The 25,047-nt window shown below is 38.9% G+C and overlaps 2 protein-coding genes and 1 long non-coding RNA gene across 5 annotated transcripts; 1 reads left to right on the forward strand and 2 right to left on the reverse strand.

Annotated features, from left to right (window-relative positions):
* Positions 1–399: 399 nt before the first annotated feature.
* nufip2 (nuclear FMR1 interacting protein 2) lies at positions 400–12,715 on the reverse strand. Of its 2 annotated transcripts, none has more exons than XM_044221491.1 (4): positions 12,375–12,715; positions 8,770–10,464; positions 7,705–7,737; positions 400–5,318 (listed from the first exon to the last, which is right to left on the reverse strand). In XM_044221491.1, exons 1-4 carry the CDS (start codon positions 12,538–12,540, stop codon positions 5,266–5,268), a joined length of 1,947 nt encoding a protein of 648 aa, XP_044077426.1. In that variant the 5' UTR covers positions 12,541–12,715; the 3' UTR covers positions 400–5,265. The 2 variants fall into 2 exon arrangements, with proteins under 2 accessions (XP_044077426.1, XP_044077427.1); XM_044221492.1 differs by having other exon boundaries at positions 12,393–12,700.
* LOC122887867 lies at positions 10,471–23,291 on the forward strand. The gene is made up of 4 exons (XR_006380626.1): positions 10,471–11,956; positions 18,245–18,375; positions 18,604–18,721; positions 23,156–23,291. It is a non-coding gene; the product is annotated as an uncharacterized LOC122887867 (long non-coding RNA).
* On the reverse strand, positions 14,276–24,468 carry glra4b (glycine receptor, alpha 4b). Of its 2 annotated transcripts, none has more exons than XM_044221494.1 (10): positions 23,952–24,468; positions 23,191–23,318; positions 22,320–22,387; positions 20,009–20,232; positions 18,781–18,863; positions 18,555–18,692; positions 18,236–18,450; positions 16,862–17,020; positions 16,182–16,274; positions 14,276–16,061 (listed from the first exon to the last, which is right to left on the reverse strand). In XM_044221494.1, the coding sequence occupies exons 1-10, from the start codon at positions 24,008–24,010 to the stop codon at positions 15,789–15,791; spliced, it is 1,440 nt and encodes a 479-aa protein (XP_044077429.1). In that variant the 5' UTR covers positions 24,011–24,468; the 3' UTR covers positions 14,276–15,788. The 2 variants fall into 2 exon arrangements, with proteins under 2 accessions (XP_044077429.1, XP_044077428.1); XM_044221493.1 differs by having other exon boundaries at positions 16,182–16,277.
* Between the last annotated feature and the right edge of the window lie 579 nt (positions 24,469–25,047).

The raw sequence follows: 25,047 nt of genomic DNA on the forward strand, positions 1-25,047 counted from the left end.
TGAAAAATCATTTTGTATGAAAAATCTTAATTAGTAACGTAACTAAAGTTCTTAAATCTAGTGTAGTAAAACGTACAATATTTCCCTCTGAAATATAAAGTACCACAAAATAGGAAGACTTAAGTAAAGTACAAGTACCTCAACATTGTACTTTACATTCCACCACTGCTAAAGCACAGTATCAATTGACATGATAAGGGCCTTGAGGTGGGTCCTGCTTTATTACCTGATCTTGAGGCCTTGTCATGAAGAGAGTCCCGGGTTTAAGATTTTGAGCTTATTAATATATAAAGATGATTTGTCATGGTAAACAAGCCAATATACTCAGTGACAGCTTTTCAATCCCAACCAACATCAGACAGCAAAAATGCCAAACACCACCACACACAAAACACCAAATTCTTCATGAAAATTCAACATTTTAATGGAAACTAAAATTGTGAACACTGGAGGTTTTTTTTTTTTTTATTGACTCGATTACATTGTTTGGAATTTGAGGGTTGTTATCATGCTTTAAAAAAAAAAAAAAACATTGTAATGTGACATTTCTGTTCTCAAAACAAATTTAATAATCTGACTGCTCACTTATGAAGAAATGCTATTGCCTCTTTTTTTTTTTTTTTGGGGGTAAGAGATGTAAAAGTGAAACAAGGAGGAGCAGACCAAAAAACAAAAACAATAAAAGCATCAACAAGCACAACAGCCATTTGAGATGATACAAACAAAAAGATGACTCGGCACAACATATCACCTTTTTCCATGACTGAATCCTGTAAAGACACGTGTTGCCCTTGTTTACTTCACCCCCCTCATAAACACTGTAGCACTCAGGTGTCATTGAATAAAAAAAAAAAAAAAAAAGCCCCCTAAATCAAAACATTTCCAGAAGAGGCAATGACAGTTAAAAAGGAGGGACAGTTTTTAAGTTGAGCACAAACACCAAGTCCTGCATTTCCCATTACAGACGATTGATTACTGGATGAAGAAGCAGCACTTTCGGTATTTGTTTTCTTTTAAGATTTCTCCTCTCTCCCACCGTATAATAACACGCTCAAAGTGACATTCAGCTGCTACAGTAGTGTCTTCCCTAAAAACTCCTCCAAACCGAGCTGGAAGCTGGTTATGACATCAACGTCCCCCGTCTGTGTGTTTGCCATTCAGTAGCTGAATTTTTATCTGAGTAGTGTACCTTTGGCGAAAGCAGAATCAGAGTTGTTGAACCGCACATTAACACCACACTCCCCCTCACAACATGATCAACATCACTACAAATAAAAAATATATTAAGAGGAACTCTGGGATGCAGTATGTTTCAATGCTCAGCACTCCATTACAACTATTTGAAGAAATGAATTAAAGTAATTTGTATAAAATCTGCTGGAAAAGAGTAACTTCAAATATATTAACATTGGTGCTATTGGAGGAAAATAGGTCTACATCAGCCTTAATCAGTAACTAAATCATCTAAAACTCATCAAAAATGAGACATCTTGATTTTCTGTTTCATTTATTCATTTTAGTCTCATCCTACTTGTGCAACTATGGATAAACTGGGTTATAACTCAAAAAATAAGTTTTTAAAACATATGTTAAAACATTAATTTGTTACATCAGTTCAATTATGTGCTACTTCAGACATTAACTTGACAATGGACTGGCATGAATATACACCAGCAAGAGTTTTTCATCCGTCCCATTCAAACTGATTTTGGCTTTAGGTCACACAAATCTGAACACAAGCCATGAAAATTTCAAAACACATAAAATGCTCAAAATGCTCAATGCTTTCAGCTGCGTCCATGTCGCATAAAAGAAGAAAGTAGGATTAGCTGTAAGAAAACTTAAACAGCGTTGCAAATGTTACAAAAAAAAAAAAAAAAAAAAAAGAGACAAAATGGCACGGATATATGCTGGAAGCAGATTTAAACAATCAAAATTGCTGTAAAAGTATATTTTTTCACACAGGCACCTGAACATGAAACAACAGGGGGGGATTTTGAAATATACGAGGAACTTGCATATAATAGGAAGAACTCGCTATGCACGCGCCCACAAAACAACGAGGCCAAACTCGTCACCTGGAAGCCTGCATCATCGTCCTTGAGGTGATTGCACATCCTGAGGGGGTGAAAATATAAACTCCACATGATCAGGCTTTTCTTTCTCAACACACCAACTGTCAGTCACTTAACCCCCCCCCCCAAAATCACTGATTAACCATCTACTCAGCTTCAAGAACCTGTTTTTGGTTTGCAGGCTACAATGCTAAATAATAGTTCTATTTTTATAAATGCATATTCAACATAGCCTTTTTGCTGTATTAAGTGCTTGAAAAAGAGGACCCTCGGGGTGGGAGGATGGGAGATTCTCTAATTTCCCTGTACAGGACCATCCTCTCAAAAAAAAAAAAAAGGGAAAAAAAAAAAGACTAAAATAATTATTTAATAAAGAAAAAAAGTCGTAAGACTACAGTAACGTCACATACTACTCATTTTGATCACCCTGTTTTACATTTAGAAGCCTATAGATGCCCCACTGATAATGCTTTGAACAATTTGGCATTTACCATATGGGAACCTGATTATGTCACTTTGTCTATGGATTACGAGCAATCGGAAGAAATTAAATTGCGAGTTTTGTGTAACTTTATGACAGATTAAATGTCACTTTCCACAAGTACAGAAAAACATAAGTCTAAATGCTAATGGACAATATCTCCTCAAACACCCTTGCTTCCTCATTGACCAGCTCCGATACAATTCTTATTCGGAGGGCATTATCTGATGCTACGCTCATCCATCACGCGCTGTACAATGGAAGCCAAAAAAACAACAAAGCATTTTAAATACCAGAGAGCTGACTGAGATTAGGCATGGAAGTTAAATGTCAAGACAACTGGCTGCAGTTACGACTTTCCCTCTCTGCACACAGTACAAGCTGCAGTGCTGCCTAATCAGGACACAGTGAAAAGAAGTGTACTTGAAAGCTCCTACCCAGATTGTAGCTACCTCACAGAAACACCACTGATGTTCAGCAATAATACATCAAGAGGTGCTTCACTATGAACACATGAGGGAGAAAATCAACCATCAAAGATTGCAAGATTACAGTCTAGTATACATAGAAAATGGAGCATGGAGCAATGTGCTTTTTTTGTTGTTTTTTTTGTTTTTTTAAAAGGGGGAAAGTTAACAGGTCAACTTCTATTTTTAGAGCCCAAAATGATCAATGACAGCACCATGCATGCCATGACACTTTTCCTCAAGTAACTATTTGGTGTTTTGTCACAACATCATATGATAGGACTCCAATTCAACATTTCCAATTTGAGAACATGACATGAGAGGAGGCCATTTGGCAAAAACAATATTCAACATAGTCATGGCTTTATCAACACTACCTGAGTTACATTTAATAATTCTGTATTCATCAACTTGGTTTTTTTTCTGAAAAGTAACAGCCCAGAGCCATTCTTTCAATGAGTATTTTTTGTCAGTACATATAGATCTCTCTAGCAATTAAAAGATAAAAGCAATTAGTTTACATAAAGTGCTATTAATCCACACATTAACCAAATCATATCTAGAGAAAAGAAACCTGGACAGTTCCTTCGTTATGTTGAATAAACCAATCCTGATTTGGAGATGGTGATGAAAGTGATGTCACAGCTGGCCAGTTAGCAAATTTGGGCTCCCTAGACTTAATTCAATCTTTCAACATGAGCTCTTTTGCAAAAATCACTTAAGCATTTGTGCAACAAATTGAAAACGCACCTTAAACATTTTGAACAAACAAATGAACTGCAGGCCACACCAGCATCTTGGGTGATGATTTTGTAGCTCCATATAACCCATTTCACACATTGTGTGGATCACACGGTGTTATTGCACACTGCTTTGCAATTGTAAAATGTTATCCACAGTAAAACATAATAGTACAACTCATCTTCACATTTCAACACAGTTTGAGAAAGTGGCTAGTCGGGGGAACCTAGATTAGTATTGCAATTGTTGTTGTTACTGTTATCTTTGTGTGGCTATGACGAGCGACCTCTGACTCATTCATTTCCACAAGTAAACATGCAAGAAATACAATGCCATAAGACAGAAAAGGAAAGATCAAACACTGAGTCAGAAAAAAACAAAAAATCTAAGTCATAAAATGCAACACATGTTCCTTTGACAAGAAGAATTGAACTGTTTTTACAAAGACAGAAAAGCAGGCAAAATAATCTGTATGGACTTCCTGAGTCTTGCTGCTGAACAAATAGCACAAAACGCAGAAGACCTTATTGGTTGCAATGTCTCTTGCTTAGCAGTGTCACTCAGTTCATTCCTAAACTCAGGATTCACATATTAGAAGGTATACAAATCTGAATTTAAGAATTGTCTGTGCTGACCTCATAACAATCCGCATGACACGTATGAAAAGCTTTAAGATTAAAAAGGTTTTGCCTTTAACGGAGACCTGATTAAAACATTTTTAAGCACATCTGTAATAAACAATTACATGAAGGGGCGTACAGTAGCTTTCCTTCAAATTAGGCATTTCTGTACCTGTGCTCTGGGATCATACTGCAGTGCAGATAACACTCATGTTAGGTCAGACAAAAACAGTATAAAAGAAAAGCAAGCATTTCATTTCTGGGCTCTGATTTAAGACAAGGTTCTCCCTTCCTGGATGGGGCCTCACCTACGAGATTCCACTTAACTTACAGTTTAACAGATCTTTATTCAACAACTTCAAGGCATTCTTTGCAAAGTGTGTTCTCCTTTCTTCCACGATTAATTCAAGCTTGCACACAGATGTGTATGTATAATGTCTAACATATCTACAATGAACTCATTTGAATGCGTGAAGAAAGAAAATGACTGAGGCATCCCATAGTCAGACTTACGGCTGCCGCAGTTCAACAGGATAAAGGCTTAGGGAGGTGCAATACACGACACCTTCCTTTGTTGAACTCCCAAACATCATCCAAAAGAGTCATGAGACAAACGACTATCGCAGCTCAAAAGTTGTACGTGTCTATTGGAGAGGCACCAATCAACTCCTTTAACATCCCTCCAGAGTATGTGTGTGCGTTTGTCTGATGCCCCCAAAGAAGTCTGTTATTCCACCCGAGATTCCAAGGAAAATCTGTCATGCTAAACTATCAATGTTTTCACAGTTGTCACTTTATCTGTCCAACAGGATTTATGATTTCCAAGGTAGATAACTGCAGCACCCAGAAGAGAAGAAGGTAAGTACTGTAGACGATCTACCTCACTGGTCAGGTCCATCCTTGGTCTCATCATAAACCACTACTATTTTTGGATCTACAGCAGAGGGGGAAGAAAGGAGGAAACAGGTTAGATTATTCAACATGATATCAGTCTCACTGATGTTAGGAATTTGGGTCTGAACTCACAAAAGAACACAAGCAACAGATAATCCTGATTTAAATCAAACTTTTGGTATATTTCATTTAGGCTATATATATATATATATATATATATATATATATATATATATATATATATATATATATATATATATATTTTTTTATTTAAAAAGCTGCAATGTTGGTTGTTCATATTAAAACGTGACCAAAGTTTCAAATAATGGAGGTAAAAGTAATCCCTGTGAGCAAAAAGCCCAGGCTTCAGACTGCTCTGAATACTAGGTTTTCCAGCGTTTTTTTTACTTTCGTGCACATGTCCTTAAACCTCATCTGCTCATCATCTGGTCAAGGCACAGCACGCCCACGAAGTACAGGGACACGCCCATCCACCTGCTCAGTCTGTTATTCGACCGTTCTGCTAATAGCGCTAAAACGAAGCATTGTGATAGGCTACGCGAGACTACTCGCGAGACTACTGTCCTTGATGGACAGTTAGCTTTACTTGTTGCTAAAGTAACCGCTAACAAATGCTTACTGTAGATGCCGTTAGCTCAGTTAGCCACGCAGCTAGGAGTCCCATTAGCTCTACAACTCTGCCCGGACTGGGAGCTCGTAGCCCAGGTCCAAAAACCTCCTCCTCCCGGCGGTCCAAAGCTCCTGCGCTAGCAGTGTAAACACCAACACCTCACTCAGGGCTCCGAGCTTCCAGTCCGGGCAGAGTCAGCTAAGCTAAAAGCCGAAGGACATCAGAGGGAAAACCAGAAAATATTTTCTCCATAATATATACTCCAGTTTCACCAAAATCAGTGAATAAAGTTACAAAAGTTGTGTGTTTTTGTACAGTAATCAGTGAGGCCCGGTTCCCAGAAACACCAGTCTGGCAGCGTCTATCGTTTTTCCCAACCTAATTCTTGTCTCATTTATGGTCTGATAAACCGTAAATTCGGCGGTGCAGCCGGTTCACAAGCACCGGGGCAGGCTTCTAGGGAGCTGGCCAATCAGAAGAAAGTGGGCTTTTAGGGAGGGGGGCCTTAAAGAGACAGGAGCTAAAACGGCTTGTTTCAGACAAAGGATAAACTGAGGGTCTGCATAAAGGGCCAGTATAAGATAAATAAGGATTTAAAAACAAACAAAAAACAAACAAAAAAAAAAAAAAAACACTGTATAGATCCCCTTTAACGTTTACTTAAAACACTTTGGTTTTGTTGAAAAGTCAAAAAGTACCGTTTTGGCATTGGCATGGGAAAGTGAACTATCGGCACTAGTATCAAAAGGTTTCAAACAATACCCAGCCCTGGTAATAATGGCATATTTCCTTCTAGCTTGTGGTTGGATATTTAGCTAACATAGCCTCAAACATCACTGAACTCAAGCCTGTGTTGATATCAACAGACTGTTTGGAAAAATTGCTGTATTCCACCTGCCAGCTGGCATGAATGCAATACCAGAGGACCATACACCAGCAGTATGTCACACTCAGTCATTTTAACAGTCTCTGTTGATGATTACCTTGGGTTACTTATGTTTCTGCTGTTTAGTAATAAAACACGCATGGCCTTTTGTTGAAGGCATTAATGCAGCCCTGTGCACATGCAGCCACACGGCCCAACTAGAACAACATTTTATTTGTGCATGTCATTGATTTATAGCAAGACGTTATGTCATTGATTTATAGCAAGATGTGATAGCAACAATCTTTCTAAGCACGTCACCAGTATTTATGAACTAAAAGTCAGTCAATGGATCTACATGCAAAATAATTTGATTACAACCACAAAAAAAAAAAAAAAGAAGAAACATTATGGTAAGGCGACTGTCATGGGCACAATGTTACCAGACCATCTTACTCATATGAAGGTCGTAGAAGGAGTAAGTATAACTCCATTAACAGTAATAGATAAGATGTCAATCTTTAGATTCAGCATGTTTACAGCTTAGTCAGGATCCTCCATGTTTTGATGTTGACTATGTGCCGCAAGAGCTGCACAAGCAGTTCATTTTTGATGAAATAAGTATTCTGACAGGCTGTAAGTAATAGAGCTCACAATAAGGTGCTCTGTAAAATTGATTTAAGTGAAAAATACATACATCCCATTTAGATCAGAACCAAAAACACCAATGCACTTGGTTCTGTACATTTATGAATATAAGTAACTTCAGGTCCGGCCACCATTATGAATGTTAGACAGCGATATCTTTCATGAATCGTTTCTCAATGTAATATGTAACGTTTCTAGATGTAATTCTAATTGAGAAAACTGAACTGCCTAAACATGTCTAAAAATACAGGTTAGGAAACAGTGAGAGTAAGTTTAGTTTACCTTGTTTTTGCAAGTTGAAAATGGATTCCATTTCTGTTGAAGGAAAAACATTATTTCAGCATCTTAATAGGTCACGAAGAACATTTTCAGAAAATGCAATACTGATCTCTCCAAAAACATATAAAAAGACATACTTAAGCATTATTTCTTAATTTATTGTTTCAAACATTGGGCACATCAAATCTCTTGAGACTTGACGGTGCTTTAAGTTATAATCCTTAAGATTTTCAAACCCTGTTTTTGATACTATTGCATTTTTCTGCAATAGCCATTCAATGTATTTACATTCTGTAATTACCTCTCTATATATTAGTTTTCATTGTTAATGGCAGAGTCCGCCATTCCCGCACTGGATTCAAATGGCCTTCACACGCACAATGGATTCACAGGAAACGATGCAGCATGTAATACAGCCTTAACGTTTGTAATTTTATCTCATCAATACCATCACTCACTCTCCCACTGTCAAATCAGAGCTGTATTAAGTTACTGCAAACCGAACATTTCCTAATGCTTCACATTAAAAGTATTCAACTGTCGAAACACAGGGCTTTTACTGTGACGCAGTCACAAGACAATGTATTTGTCAGAGTTTAGTGCCAACCATATTTGTTCATCAAATATTTGTCATTTTCTAAATGTATTCGTCAGTGGATCATTTTTAATTTTTGCAAGGCAAGAATGGAACAAGTGGGAGCAGCCTGAGCGAGCTGTTAGATGAAGAGTTGCAGGCGACAGGCTGGTGACCAAAGGTGACCAACTCCTGTTACAGTGCCCTGCGCTCATGAGGAAAACTACTCGTGCCTTGCACAGCATGAAATCAGATTGCAGATGCAATTATTACTAGCAGACTTCTTTACTAAAACAATGCTAGCTTGTTTGACGGCACTGTAAACAGTTAAACCAGTTGCTCTTCTGTTGATTTCCGACAAAGTAGCTGCTCAATGAGTGTTTGCTGTTACCACCAATAACCACGGGTGTCGCCAAATCAATCAGGAACTAAACCTTAAGGATTACAACTTAAATGGTTACACAACGTAATTTAGAGTAGATAGTCAAAGTTACCTTTAGTGTGATAAGTGACAGCAGCTTTAACATCAAAGGACCCCCAGCTACACCTTCTGCCAATGTCTTTAGAGTGGGCCTGTTCTTTAGATGAACCAAACAACAAAGTGGTTAGCTGGCCCTGTGCAGGCTTAGCACCGATGTCTTTACTGGGGGCCAACACAGCAAAACCTGCACCCTTGGCCTCAACTTTTGTCTTTTCCTGGCCACATGGCTGCAGCTTGTTCTCCTCCACACTCATCACACAAGCAGGAGAACAAGCATTAGACACATTGCAAGGGACACAAGTCCTTTTCTCAGGGTCTTGAGCCAAAGTGCCAGGCTCTAAGAATGATGGGCTAACATCAAAGCAGGGCTGAGCAGCCTTGGCTGCAACAACCTGACACTCGCTTTGAGGTGTGACCACAGTAGTCTTGTCCTCTACAGGCACCTGGCCACTTCCTCCTTCTGGCCCCAAGTTGGGCTCATTGATGAAGGAAAGCCCCCACTGATTCTGGAAGATATCTCCCAAGGCTTTCTGATTTGTCTGAGCAGCCGGTGGGTCAAGGTGACGAGCGCTAGGGAGCACAGGTTGCATATTTAAAGGATAAATTAAAAGAGTACACTTTCTAAGCTCATATGCTTCTCCGTCTACAGGACTTGTTGTAGAGCTACAGTTACTTTCCAAAGGAGATGCTACATTCTCGCCACTTGGGATAGATGGGGCTGATGGAATACTACTAGCAGCAGGAGCAAAGAAGGTACCCACTGATGGGCAGCCGTTTCCATTTCCAGAAACAGGACCATTAGTAAAGCTAACTGAGGTGATAGTTTTCATAGCAGACATAGGGACCTGTGACAGTCTGACAGGAGGAGGCAGTGCCTCTCCTCCACCTTGAGCTACTTTATTGAGGTTCTCTTTTACTTTACTTGCATAACTGATCTTGGGAACAATTTTAGCACTGCTATTGTCCACAGGAAATACTGGAGGGGGCTTGAACAAAGTCCATGAGTCCTCTTTTGAAGGTGAGGAAAGCTTGGCTTTGTGCCTTTCCTCAGTCTTTTTACCAAAGGTGCCAACTGTTTTGCCATCAGAGTTTTTCCTCAGAGATTCACCCATTGAAGCCTCTGTCACAACAGCCCGTTTAGCTGCTGACTGAGCTTCTACTTTATGGGCGGCTCTGAAGCCATCAAGTCTGGAAGTCACTCCCTTCTCAGTTGTCTCAAGATTAAAAGCCCCATGCTCCTGTGTAGTGTTGCCCTGCTGCATGTCTTTCTCCTTTTCTCTTATCACATTATCAGTGTTCTTGGCGTTGTTACATCTGGCCTTGCGTTTCTTCGGAGTAGTATATCCACCTTCGGAGCCGCTGCCATCATTGTCCTTGCTAGAATAGCCATTTGTAATTAAGCCACAGTTTATAACGCCATTTTGAAGCAACACAGAGTCTTTCTTATCCAAAGGTTGGCCCTCATGATGATTCAAATCCACAGCCTTTTCCTTGTCATTTTTAAGGTCCATAGTCTTCTTATGGTCCAGTCCTTTGCTGCTCACTTTTGGAACAGTCGTGTACAGCTTTTGTGTTGACTTCTGCTTCACATTTGTATTACTTGTGTGTCTGTTACCATTGCTGTTGGGGGGATGCGACATACAAACCGTATCAGACAGATGTGGATTCTTCTCCCCCTCCTCCTCACTGATGTTTACTTTTTTACTGCCTGAAAGGGGAAACAAAATCAGTTTATACTGAAATGATAGAACACCTGAACTATTCTTTCCACTACCTTGCAGAAAACTGCCCCAACTGCTAGCAATGTACAAAAAACACTGTGTCAATTCATTTGACCTTTCCCACTTACAGAAAATAACACATATGCTAAGATTTTACATAAGCCATTTTGGGGTAGGCTACTATACCAAATGTTTGGTAAAGTATGTGATTAGCAATATAGGACTCAAACGTCACAAAACCTGAAAAATTATTAAAATGCTACATGCTAGTATGCAACTCATATTCAAAATTAATCCAAGTATGAATTATCCACACTGCACATCTGGTGATAAAAATGTGTATCTGCTATCCACACAACTAGTGTTTTCTATACAAACCACAAATATGCATCATAACTGATGAATGATAACAATTCATTTATTGTGTTCATAGCACTTTTTTCTTTTCTGATAAATTATCACAGCAGTCAATGTTGTTAAGAAAGCTATCAAATGAAAGTTGTCCAGCAACCTTTATCCCAAGCAGTGAGACAAAGACAGGATAAATATCTGAGAAGAGAAGAAAATATTCATGCCATTGCTTGTTTTTGTTCATAGTGTTGCCTGAAAACGTATCTCCTAACACATTCCAAGATGGGCTTGGTGCTCACTGTATTTAACCAGTTATGCACACACATATAATATCATATTTCCCCCCCAACTGTCAGCTGCGGACTGGACTGTTGGCTGATTAACTTTCTAGAGAATATCTGATCTGACATCAAAGAACAGTTGTTGCAAGATGTAAAAGGAGGAACAGCAGCATTTATGAAATACATGTGGACTGGCAGTGAACCACAAATAGGTATATGCATTGCACAGAGGCATGGGAACTGCTGTCAATGAGGGGCTTCCCATTCAATGGTGCTGCCCCTCATGTCTGTGGGCACAGCACACACAAGCTTCTGCATACTGCCTCGCTTCTCTTATTATACGTAGACAGGCTCTCGCTCATTTGCAAGCAAGCGTGTTAACATAGCTATCAGCAAACGTAAGGTCGATGGTTACACTGTCTGTTCAGCTGCAGCAAACCATATCTTTATCAAGTGGTCATAATCGAGTTGCTGCGTGGCTTTGTGTTGACTGGACATGCAACAGGCCTGCCAGAGATGGCTAGCGTTGGCTAATGTCAACTAGCCAGCGACTCGTTGGCATTAACATGCCCTGGCACCACTAGTTGGTTGTGCCACAATATAGCCGGCTAACACCAGCGACCCAAGTAGGCAAAAGACGACGACGACATGCCAGTACGGCAAAGTATCATGGTTGCACTTTTTTTTTTTAGCTAGCCAGGTAACTATAGCATTAGCTCGCAGTGATATTCTAACATGGCCGACAGGAAATGGCAGCAGAGAACATTCCAGTGGAGCCGGCTCGTTTTCCTAAACTGGACACAAGCATGCTGACATGAATAAGATAAAGCTTTGACTACTGTTGAAGGTGAATCGTCATGCACATATAACAAGTAATGAGTTTAGAACACATGGTGACCCAGCGGGATTTTCTGAAATGATTTAGTTGCATTTGCAAAAGAAAAATGGGTGCTGAAACCGGCGCACAAGGTCAATCCCCGATATGTCAAACCACCACCAGCGACAACTGTCACGCAACGTCAGCTAGCCAACTAGCTAGCTAACTTAATGGTTGGTTTCTGGACCGACAGTGGCCAACTATCGGTCTAATCAGCTACTCACCAGCTGTAACGTTTCTCAAATTATTCCGGGCAAAAACATATTGTTTGAATAAATAGCTAGCTAACAGACTAAGCCCTCAATCACGATGGAGTTAACACATTGGTTAGCAAATGCTAGTCGGCTCGTTGACATTAGCTGACTAAGGCTAGCAAGCGTTAGCTCACTTTTCCGGATGGCCCAACCTGTTTTCTTCGTCTGCGTTTCCTGATGCTGGCGCTGGAAGTGGCTCTGATCATTTTTTTGACAAGTTGTATGTTGAATAGAGTTTCTGTCCTCTCCGTAGTGGTGATGTTGCCTTTCTTGTGCCCGATCTTTGGGCTGTTCCTCCATTGAAGTGTAGAATGTCGGACTTCAACCACTGTGTTAGCTCACTGGGTAAGTACAGCGCGGTCCAATCACTACCAGTGTAAAACGGAAGCTATTTGAAGCCTCTGTAAACGTCAGCAGTAAACGTCTAAAAATGGCACTGTTTTGGGGTGGACTCCGCCACTAAATTCCTTGTGTAGTATTTGGGTTGATTTATGCAGGGAATATTTTGCAGGACTTTTCCGATTTTGGCAGATGTTTAACGTCACTTAACACTAAAATAACGGACAAGTGATATTTAAAAAAATCTTTTCAGGGTGGGAATAACGGGGTGGGGTTCGTGTATGAACTAAAATCATATGACCGGAGGCGCTGCCACGTCTCCAGCCAGTGGACACTTTGGTGGAGGGTCCCGGAGAGACCAACCCCACTCCCAAAAAGGAAAACAAACTTATTGCAAATTCAATATTTCTGTCTTCAAACATTCCTAATTCATTTGTAAAATATTTTACCACATGTCGAATGAAAAAAATGAATGTTGTTGTTGTTGTGCCAAAAGGAGCACAAATTAATATTCTAATCAGAATACATGTGCACAAATGAGTAATGTGCAACATGAATCTTCCATCAGGAATAACACTTTTTTTTTGCATACTTTAACTTGCATTACATTTTTCTGTGTTGTGTGATATATTTCATATGCTATGTATCTTGCTTGCTTAATTTTATATCCCATCACAAATACCACCTTACACATATGGAAATAGCCAGGGTTCTATTCCACTCCAAACTAATCCCCCTCTATCTGCCTACATTCAAGAAACATAGAGACATATCACTTGGAAAGGATTCCATCATCACCAAAAGATTTTAGCACTTTTCCTTAGTAAGTTTGGATGGAGCAGCAGGCAGAGTAAGTCATTATGGTATTAAATATTGTGTGTGGAATGGTTATATTGCTTTGTATTTCCTCAATGTCTGCCCTCCTTCCATCCTTTTAATATCATTTTTTAAAATCCTCCCTTAACTGCCCTATAATTAAGATGTCTATCAGAACCAGCCTACAATTTTTGTCCTGAGACACTACTAAGTGAGTGAAATCACCCTCTCATTTAATGTGTGGATCTGGCTTAATTGCTTGTTTTTGACAAGTCAAACAAAGAGTAAATGCATACTAAAAGGTTTTTGGGCTGGATTAGAACAGCTAACTCACACTTAGTGAGCCATATAATAGGCTGACATTTGGCACAGCCTGTAGCAATTCAAAACCTCACTCAAAAATGTAGAAAAATAAGAACAATTATTATATAAGACATTACACATTTAAATATTGTGCAAGTAACTAATAATTTGCAAGTTAATATCACACCACAGAAATATAAATACCTGTACATGTAAAAGTCAATCTCAAACAGCAAGAGATCCTCCCCTAACAGTGAGTAAAAAGGAAAGTCTCTTACACTGTACTATGTGGGCAAGTGTAGCATAGTGCAACAATGCTCACATTGGACATAAAAGAGCGAACAGCACCCTCTTGTGGCTAGAGACACAAAGTCTCAGATTTTTAGCATTATACAAAAGATGCAATTAATTTTGCAGCCAAAACAAAGGTGTTTTTATATAAATGTAACAAACTTTCTTGAGTTTCTGTTCCTGTCTGTGATCAGATTCCAAGATTCATAGTTGTGTGATTGATGAAGACAAGCTTAATGTAACAGAACAAATGATTAACACAAACAATGTATCTTTCAAGATAAAATGTGATATTATGTGAGACAATTTCTTTGTAATGATGTATGTATTCCCTTCAACAACTATAGAAATCTCACAGTCCTTTGTAAAAAAAAAAACAGGTATTTTGTTATCAAACGTTATTTTTGTATTTGTGCCTCGATGTCTGCAAACTCTTCAACAGTTCAGTATCAAGAAACCTCTCATCATTCCTTTACTGTTATTTAGAAAAAGAGCCCATTACTGTTTCACGCAGACTCACAGTGCTGATATATGCAGCCATTCTCCTCCTACTGTATGTACATGGCAGATACCTTTTTAAATTAAATATTAATATGACAGCTTCATTTTATGACAAGATTTAATTTTAAAATCAGACTAGGTTTCCAGAGATGGACCTAGTCTCCAGGCATGTGCACAGAGAAATGCTAATCTAGCAATATGTTAAAAACCCATACAGTGTGAGGTACTGTGCAAGTCATGGGGACAGTTCAAAAGACAGTTATTTGCATTTTGCACATTTGCACTTTTAGAGTGACTATTGAGAATAACCTTGACTGAGGAAAGTATTAGAGGGAAGACAAATCTAGTGAAAACTGGTTCAGTGCTGGTTCGATGCTTCTGGCAAGTCATAGTTTGAACATTTAAATATCATGATAATAAAGTGTGCAAATCAAGTGTAATCATTTGGTTTAATTCCTGGCATGCTGTTACATTTGCAGAGGAAAAATACATTTTCTCATATTACATATCATCAAAATGAACACATCTTTTAAAAACTGTCATCATACATACGAAAGTTTACACTTTGATTCAGTATTTCTTAAGCATTTCTTTATTTTATATTGACCAACAAAGAGTTTCAGGGATGTTTGTTTCTTAAGAAACAATACACAGAGACAATTTATTCTCAGTGTGCAGGCCTCAGGATAATTGAACTGATAAATAATCATGTCATAAAAAATAGCATTTAATCCTAGATTTCTGCAGAAACTAAATGTTTTGATTCATGTATTTCCCTGGTCTGGAAAGCATAGTTAAGGTGAGAAACACTGTTTCAAAGTGCCATTCCTGCTTGTGGTGATAAATGTTTTGTCTCTGTGATATGAAACCTGTAGCTCTGGACACTGTTGACCATGACACCAGTAAAATTAGTGCACAATAAAAAATGTAGGCCTGGTAAGGGTGTGCTGCAGTCCAAATATATGTGAAGCTACAGTAAGTGCACATACAGAAATGTTTCCAAAAAAGTGTCTAATACTTAATAATAAATACTTAAGATGCCAACTGTACACACATACTGTACACTGACGTGTAATGCATAAAGAATTAGTGCCAAAAAAAGTGCATTTCTTTGGAATTATTAAAAATTAAAAGAAACCGATGGACTCTTCCATGTCATGGAATTTCCCAGTGGCACTGGATATGCAGTCACAACGCATCTTGCATGGCTCGGCTGAGAACTCAGCCTGTAAATGTTTCAGTGAAGGGAGCTAAATTAAAGGTATCCAGTGTCTTTATGATCCTCAGTCGTTGTGTTGTCACAGTGTAGCTAGAAGGTCTTCATGTCGTAGAACTTTGTAGGTAAGCCAGTAGAGGACATTAAACATGAGGAAACTCATGGGGAAAAGAGCTCGGGAGATAGTATCGATCCTTTTTGCGCGATCCACAAAGCGCCTGCGTATGTCATAGAAACCTAAGCCAGGAGGTAAATCAGCAAATACTGGTGTTGCATCCATTTCCGGAGCACTTCCTGTTGACAGTGCAAGTCCAAAACTCTGGAAGAGTAATCCCTGCTGTGCCAGCTCCTCCTCCTGGAAGAAAAAGACACAGCACAGAATAACTGACTGCTCTCAGTATGAATCACACAGCTATACTTTCTTTTTGAGCCACTGATTGGCTGGCGTTAAACCGAACAAGGCGACAGTACGTACCCTGGCACAGACATTGCACTGCTGGGCTACGTTCCCATGAGGAGCATTGTTGCCTGACATGTTATTTCCTTTCACCTTACTGTCACCACTTGCCTGCTGATGGGGCAAAGAAAAAGCAGCACATAAATGTAATCATCAAACAGACTGCATTGATCGAAGAGTCTGCAGCCACGACACACACTTTGCTCTGCTGCATGTATGTTTCACACCTTGTACATCAACAGGCAACCATCATCTGTGAAATGAGGTAGCTTGAAGATGTAGTCAGAGCAAATTTCAGTGGCATTGCATAATCCCAACAAATGAAGTACAAAGGATTCAAGCAGATGTTTTGTGTATTGTGTTATAAATATTCCAAGGTATTAATGAATCCTGCAGCTGCCCTCACACTGCTTCATTCAAGAAATATTTATTAAATATTATTCAAATGTGGTTTTGCCTCTTTTATCTCCCCTACTTTTCTCCTTTTCATGCGATCCAAAGTGAGGCAACAATATGCTGAGAACATTCAGCCAACAATGGAATAAGGTGATGGCTTGAATTAATTACAGGTCAACGCTTTCTGCATTTCCCTGGCTGGAGTGCAACATGCAGCCGAGTTGTGTAGCTCGTGCATAGCTAGGCGCAGGGAATAGCAGGTGACAGCCGCCCGAGGGGCTGAGGGGGTGGGTTGCACTCACAGTTCTTTGCCGCTGTTGCTCTTTGAGCTTCTTCCTCAGTCTGAAGAACTCCTTGTGCTGGCGTGAAACAAAATTAACGGCCGCATACTCCAGCAGTGCAGCAAACACGAAAAGAAGACACACCGCCATCCAGATGTCTATGGCTTTCACATAGGACACCTGCGAAACCATGAAAATCAAATCCGTAAAATCACTCAGTGAACAATAGCGTTTGTGTCATGCTGGGCAGTGACATGAAAGAAAGATGGAATTACAAACTCTATGTCAAGAGTTACATGTTAGATTACTTTGTGTATCTTCATTGTTATTAAACAGTGGTGGAAGATGTAAACTTCCACTATGAAAATACTACATTACAAGTAAAAGTCTTAGATTCAAAATTCTACTCAAGTAAAAGTACAACACATACTTGAAGTATCAAAAGTAAGATACTCATTACTCAAGTAAAGTACGAGTACCTCGAAAATGTACTTAGTTACTTTCCACCACTGATATTAAAAGATTGAAAATGATTTCAAAACATCTGCTCTACCTCTTTATGTTTCTTTTTGTTTTTTTCAGCAGTGGAAAGTCACTAAGATGCTACTTTATAGATTTCAGATTTTTACAAACAAAACATGACCAGTTTCTAAAATATAGTGCACTGTTAAGTAAAGTAGTTCAAATTAGCTTCACCGTGACCAGCTACAGCATCAAAATGCATGTTAATGTATCAATAATTAGAATAATAATTATCCAGTATTATAATATATGCATCTTAACACTCTGAAAAGGGCAATTCTGCAGTAAAATGTAAAATGTGTCATGCTTTTACATGTAGTGGAGTATTTTAACATAATGGTATTACTATGTTTATTTAAGTAAAAGGATCTGTGTACTTCTTCCACTACTGCATTTTCAACCATTTCCTGTGAACCTTTCTGGTCTATTTCAATGTCTAGGGCATTAAAAGACCTATTAGGGCTCAATGCATCATCAATAAAATTTGGGATTGAATTGACTGGAACAAATAGTTACACACCTGTGATCAAAAACTAAAATGGCTCAATTTAAAGCTGTTTTCCTGCCCAGTCAGAAAGCCATACCTGGGTGCTGCAAATGTCTTTTTTATTTTATAGGCTTTTTTAAACGTTTGCTTTCTTGAATTATTACCATCTCTGCTCCCAATAACAATAAATAAATGACAATGATGCAGCACTTCTATTTGTCCCATGCCAGCTTCATATTTGGAAGGTTTGTCCTTATGAGTCAATTAGAAAAGTTCAATGCACACATTCAATCTAGTAACCAGTTTTTCCTGAAACCACGATTTATAATAAACAATGAATAACTTGCATTTTCTACTGCAAAGTGTCACAAACCAAACTGTCTGACCTTTGGCAGGGAGGCCCTGGAGCCAGAGCTCTGCGTCGTCATGGTGAGCACTGTAGTGATTCCCAGTCCCACTCTGGCTGGAGCCGCATCCATGTTGATCCAGAACGACACCCAGGACAGGATGACAGTGAGCAGGCTCGGTATGTACATCTGGATCAGGTAGTAGCCCATTTGACGCTCCAGGTAGAATTTGACCTCAATGCAGGTGAATTTACCTAACCACAGGAGGAGATACAGGTACAAACTGACAGTCTTATTAGAAGTTGATTGACAGCATCTATCGAGGATGTTGGTTGGCAGGTCGTCACACGTCATGTACCTGTGTTGTAGTTCTTGGTGCAGTAACCGAGGCCTTTCTCCTCTTTCAGCACAAACTGAGGGAGCGTCAGATCATCAGCCACCTGCACCGCTCCCACATCCAGCCATTCAAAAATAAGATCATTCATGGTGTAGCCAACTAGAAGAGAGACAGAGAGAAGGTATACGGTATGCAATACAAAATCTATGTGTAATGTTTTCAAGACTGTCTTGAAAGATTAACTCACAGCTTTCAAGCTGCATCGTGCATGTCTGGCTGTCCATGGGAAAGTTTTTCAGATCCATGGGACAGGAAAGGGTAAGTGTCAGCCTGGAAAACAGAGACAGCAACACCATAATGGTACTGGAATGGTGTGTAAAGTAAAAAAGGTGATACCCTCATACTCCATCCCAGCTGGATACCCAGCTAGCCCACAGCACTAAGCCTGGAGCACCAGCCATGTCCTGATTATGTGTCACTCAAACCCTTTTTGCACACTCACCCTACATTAAGGGTCACATCAAGCAGCTCCAACCTCTCTGACACCTGTCCTCCTTTCCATCTGTCTACTCCACTGCGCCCCACACAAACCACACAAAGGACTGACAGGTGCTGACTGACAACATGTCAGCCTTTTATGGAGGGCTTGATGTAAAGTGGGCTGAGAACACAGCACCACAGTCAGTAAAAATAGGAGAGTGCTTCCCCCCTCACAAGACATAGAGCTCAAGATTGACAAAAAAGAACATTCCATTCCTCAATAGAGGTGTTGGCATGGACTTTACTGATGTCTAATGCATTGAGTTGCACAGCTCTTTTTGTTGAGTCATGATGTCTTTCACTGTTCATTTTAAGTACCCTTCTTCTCATTATTCCTGCAAGGACAAAGTGAAGCATCTCACACAAATGAGCAATATTGCAGAGAGGAAGAAAGGGAATGATCCTGGTTCAGTGTCATCCAGAGATACAGTGGTTAGCCATATGTGAGTAAAAGAATGAGGGCATATATATGTTTGTGTGTGTGTGTGTAATGTGCTTAGTGTTAATCTAGCTAGTTGGTCATTTCAGGGTGGTCCCCTAAAGTTAAGGGTTACTTTTAAGGTTCAGTAAGCAGAGAAGCAACTGTTTTGTCATGTTTAACAGAATTGCTAATAGAGCTTTAAACATGGCTTCCTCTTTGTTATACTCTAGTGATAATTTCTTACCATTACGCTACAATTCACCACTGCTTTAGTGCCACGTTACTGACCTGATTCTGTTTTAGCCTGCAGTTATTGTTTAACATGAACTTATTCAGAGTGGCTGCTGGACAATACAATGACAACCGAACTGAACTGGAGTGAAACAAACATGTTGTTGGACCATATATTTAGAACTGGCAACTTGACAAACCATGGAACTGGCTTTGTAACGTCTGATAGAGGTACATCCTGGTGCATTACTCTGCCAGATTCACAATTTTGAAAAACGGTCACCTGATGCTGTAGAGGACATTTCCATTCTGGAATATCCGAAGCAGCTTGTTGTCTGTTGTAACCTCGTGAAAGTTTGCTCCCTTTTCATTTGCAAAGAACAGGTCAGGTTTCCAAATGGAGTCCAACATTGAAGGGTCCAGGTCCAGAGAGTCATCTGGATACTCCTTATATGCCAATCGAGGGTCGTTCCACTGCTGTCGCAGAAATACATTGAGCCGGTAGTCCTATAGAATTAAGTCATAATTAGAAATTAAACTAGTTATAGTTATAAATGACTGAAACAAAATATATAGCCACGACGGGAAATTGTGTAATTATGCCATAGTAGAATTATATTGAGATTGTATAGGTTTGTCGGACATATTCAGTAACATTGGACTATTTTGTATATGTCTATGCATCTAATTATGGTCTCATTTTAATAAACTTTGTGAGAGGACCAAGATCAAGTGAACAGCAAGAAGCAAATGAACCTGCAGCATCTTTCAGCAGGTGAGGAGCTCTGTGCCCATGCAAACTCTAAAAAAATACACTGACAAACAGACCTCAGTGCTCATAACCTGAACGACAGAAAACTCCACTTACAATCATCATCAATTAAAATTTGATGGCCCTCCCTAGACGTATTTTAGAAAATGCATGAGTCTTCCTAACTCTAAACTTGAATTTTAAAAAATCAAGACCATCTCAAAAACACTCAGCATGGGCCTCATAAATAAAGAATAGTCCCTTATTTGACAGAGACAGAGACATGAGAAAATCATAGCTGACATTATGTAATGAACTTTTAAGATGGTGTTTACAGTCATTAAGTAGTCGTAATCTAATGACAGTATGTTTAGGCATCATGGAACTTGCACCAAATGGCCTCTCCAAACAGAGGGAGAAGAGCCAGAAACGCTTCAAATGAATAAACACCAACGAGCCTGATGCCTCTGATAAATGAGCATTCACCAGCTCTGTTGTCCAAATAACATACGGCCTGCATTGGCAGCAAGTTAAACCAGCTGAGGCCTTTTTAAGGACAGTTAACATCTCTAAATAAAATCAATCAGTTTTGATACATGACTCATTAGTCTGCACTCATTGTTTTCAATGAGTAATGTTTAGGGATAGCTAAGAAACAAATTGGGTTACTAAATATTTAAATTACAATACATTAAAATATTATTAACCTTATGAACTCAAGAGAACACATACATCATCAGTATGTGTGTCTCCCAGCCTGTATAAATGGCACTGGAACAGATCCTAAATAGTTCTGCCTCAAATTTGGACTACACTCCTGACTGAAATATTGTGGTTTTTACTCCACTACATTTATTTGACAGCTTTAGTTACTAGGTACTTTTCAGATTCAGAATATTGTTGATTATATTAGTACAAATTATAATCAACAAATTATAATATATTTTTATACATTAAGCTTCCCAGAAGTATATAAAGTAGTTAAAATGAACCCCAATCGTTCTGCAACATTGAAGTTTACGCATTACTTGAGTATTTAACAGAGTATTTCTGCACAGTGGTATTACTACTTTTACTTAAGTAAACTATCTGAGTACTTCTTCCACCACTGTTAAAACATGATACTTAAGTTCTGTGACAAGAATCAGTGGTGCAGTTATATGAGTAGGAGCGATTATTTTGAGTGGCACATGTTGAACAACCTACAACGCAGAGACAATATCATGACACTGATATTGAACAATAATATAACTATGAAACTGACTACTACAGACACCTGAATAGTTGTTTTAGGCATCACTTTTACAGTCTTTCCTATCAAAGTGACACTTTGAAAGACTGAGATGATCAGCACAATTGTTGTGCAGAGCATATCATCAGGAAGTCTTACAGGATACTGTTTAAAACCTCACCTTTCCTTGCTATTGCCATCCTGTACAGTAAGTCAGAAGCTTTCTAGTGGTGCAATCAGCAGTTATATGAAAGAACAGCAGGTCTACTTCATCTGAAACCATAGTGGAAGACCAGTTACACTGATACAGATGACAGATACAGTAGAGTGCACTCGTTGCTGAAATAAAGTGTAAAACCTCGACTTCACTAATGTCCATATTATAAGACTCTGATGCTAAATTTGCTATTTTTAAGGTAATTATAATGTAGAAGGCCAAAATTGCCACTTGTAGTTACTTTTGTTGCTGAAATCTTTATCATGCACTTGATGCAATCAGATGTTAAAAGCAGATGTTCATCGGTAGTATCTTCCAGATGATCTGAGTTTTTTGTCACCATCAGATCATCTGAATAAAGTGCGACCACTGAGGATTATAAAGAAAATTCTCACCATAGTCGTTTCAGTGATGGATCCGAAGCTGTTGATGAAGATGTTACAGGTGACATTGACGGGAGGACCTGACAGAAGCAGATTGTCATCACACATCATAGTCACAGTGGTTTCTTAAACACCAATGATGATGTTTACTGAGGAGACCGCATGAAGTATTGAAGCCGGTAAAGAGCAGAGCGTTCCTGCAAAATAACATCAAGCTTGTTCTCTTCATAATGTGCCACATGCACTATGTCCTGATTATCCAAGATAACCAGCATGAAATTGTGTTGTCATTTCCAGTACGCTCCCATTAGTGTAGTCCATCTGTCGACCACCACAACCTTAAATATTTCAGTGACTCATTTCCTAAGAGGCATTCATTTATTGATTCTCCTTTAGTTACATTAGTGTATTTATAGATAATCAGCCGGGATTTACCCAGCATGCGCTGACAAGGATGTGGAGCAAGTATGAAATATATATGAAATGCTACCCCCGAGATTGAAGGGGAAGTATGTCAGAGAGAATCTGCTGGCTTCACTCACAACGAGAGATCAAGATTAGACTGAAATACGCCTGTGGGCTAACATACGAGGGTAACTGCACATATATGACAAAAGAAAAACACAATCTGAAAGAGAAGTCTGTGTAAAAATATCATAACCTAAGGCTGTGGGTCAGCATAAAAACAGTAACAACACATGACAAAAAAACAAGGCTCGTGTGTGAAAACATCATGGCCTGCAGCATCTCTCACTTTCTGACCCATCTGTGAATGATTTGTGCTGCTTCACTGCCCTGATTGTTGAATTCAAATTGAGCAGCGCCCTTTCTCACACCTGTCCTGACAGAGGAGGTCCTCCCGCTGCACGCCACAGTATGTTACCTTTGAAGTTTGGTCTGATGCGAGCGTCATAACCAGATGTGCGTCCCATCAGCTTATCCAGAAAGTCAGATGGAGAGGGGGGCTTGGCTGCCCTGCTGGGGAGCTTCATCTCCTTACAGACCACAGACCTGCAAGGTGACGGGACAACCAACTCTAGATATACTGACATATTTATATAGATTTTTTTTCTTAACTTAATATTTAATACTTGTACTAAAGATGGACAATATCATTTGTCATTTTAGCTGAAGAATGTTTTACTGGTTGGCATCACATGCATTTTGTAATTTAAAAGGTACTGAACAGTATTCAGATTAAATGTATTAAACTATTTTTAAACATCTTTATACAAAGACCCAGCTCAAATAGTCACATCATCTTTGAAATTACTTCGGCACACTTCTTATCACTTAGAATCAATCACAAGCTTTTTCTTCTTTTTTTTTTTGGTCTGTTCAGTATAATCCTGCATCTTACATTAATGAACATTTTCCCTTAGAAACGGAACTGTTGTCTTTTAATTATGGATTACAAAATATTTCATGCATGATTCTTCTCACTTTAAGAGAACAGTAATGTTGACATGCCTCTTGGTCAAAGAAGCAGAAACTGCCACTGTCAAATAATTTTAAATTCCGTAAATACACTGCCAAACAAACAGGCATTTGCATTACAATAGCTAACCAAACAGCAATTTACAGAATTCTCCTACAAATAAGTTCAGGAAGCTTGATCTACTACAATTTCAAATTGTCTCTTACCTGCCTTGTAGAAAAATGACAGATGAAGCCCACACCATACACAGGATGTGCAACAGCATTCTTAGTTAGTAGAAACAATAGATATAAGACCAATGGAGGGAAAAAGAAGTGAAAAAGGAAAATAAAAGCAGAGATGCAGGGAACTTGTTGTTGCTCTTCCAGCCAAGCTCTGTCTTCTGCACTCAGCAGAGCATCCTTCCCTCTCTGCAGGTGTAAAATACAGGAAGCTGCTGCTGTATAATTCAAAATCCCAGGGAAGTTTTTTTTTTCTGCCCATGTTTGTGTGGATGACTTCAAGCCTTATCTCTTTTTTATGGCCATATGCATGTTCAAGGAATTACTGCAAGAATATTTAAAGAGACATGACCATTTTCAAAGCAGAGTGGCCAACATTGCTCTTCATGACAGCATCAGATAGCCAGTAATATTTGGGATTCCAACCATGTTACAATTACATTTTTTTTGCTGATAAATAAGAGATACAATTTATTAAAATAAAAAAATACATTATTCAAGACACAAATATTTTTTTTAATAAGGTGTCGTGTTTTACCATTGATCAAACATGGCTGAAGAGACAATAATAATACAATAATAAACCACACACTTGAAAGAAGCCAATAAATATGAAATATTATTGGATTTCAACAGCTGTCTTCCAAAGCCACAAATGAAGAATATGGTCCTTAAAATGAGATCATTCACAGAAATTTTAATGACACTGATATCTTCCACATTGGCTATTTACTGTGTTTTTCATATTGTGGTGCAAAATTGTTGACAAGTGTGGCAAAACAAAAGCCAGTATCATCAGTATATAACTTCCTATAGTGTAAATGTGTCAACAGATCTTTAAGGGAGATCTGATCATTTAAATCAAGACTGAATTGTCTACAATTATAAGAACATAATATGTAATCACAGCAAAAGGGAAATAGGATGAAGGCATTAAGTTCCAATTAATTCAAGTGTAACACGTCTCTAAGTGTCAGTACACATCCAGAGGTTATTTATCTTTAGCAGAGCTGTCCAAAGTTTCTGGTCTAATTATTTCATCTTCAAATCAGCATACAAATTCAAATATAAATGTGGACGC

The sequence above is a fragment of the Siniperca chuatsi genome, linkage group LG14, assembly GCF_020085105.1.
Source record: "Siniperca chuatsi isolate FFG_IHB_CAS linkage group LG14, ASM2008510v1, whole genome shotgun sequence".
Taxonomy (NCBI): domain Eukaryota; kingdom Metazoa; phylum Chordata; class Actinopteri; order Centrarchiformes; family Sinipercidae; genus Siniperca; species Siniperca chuatsi.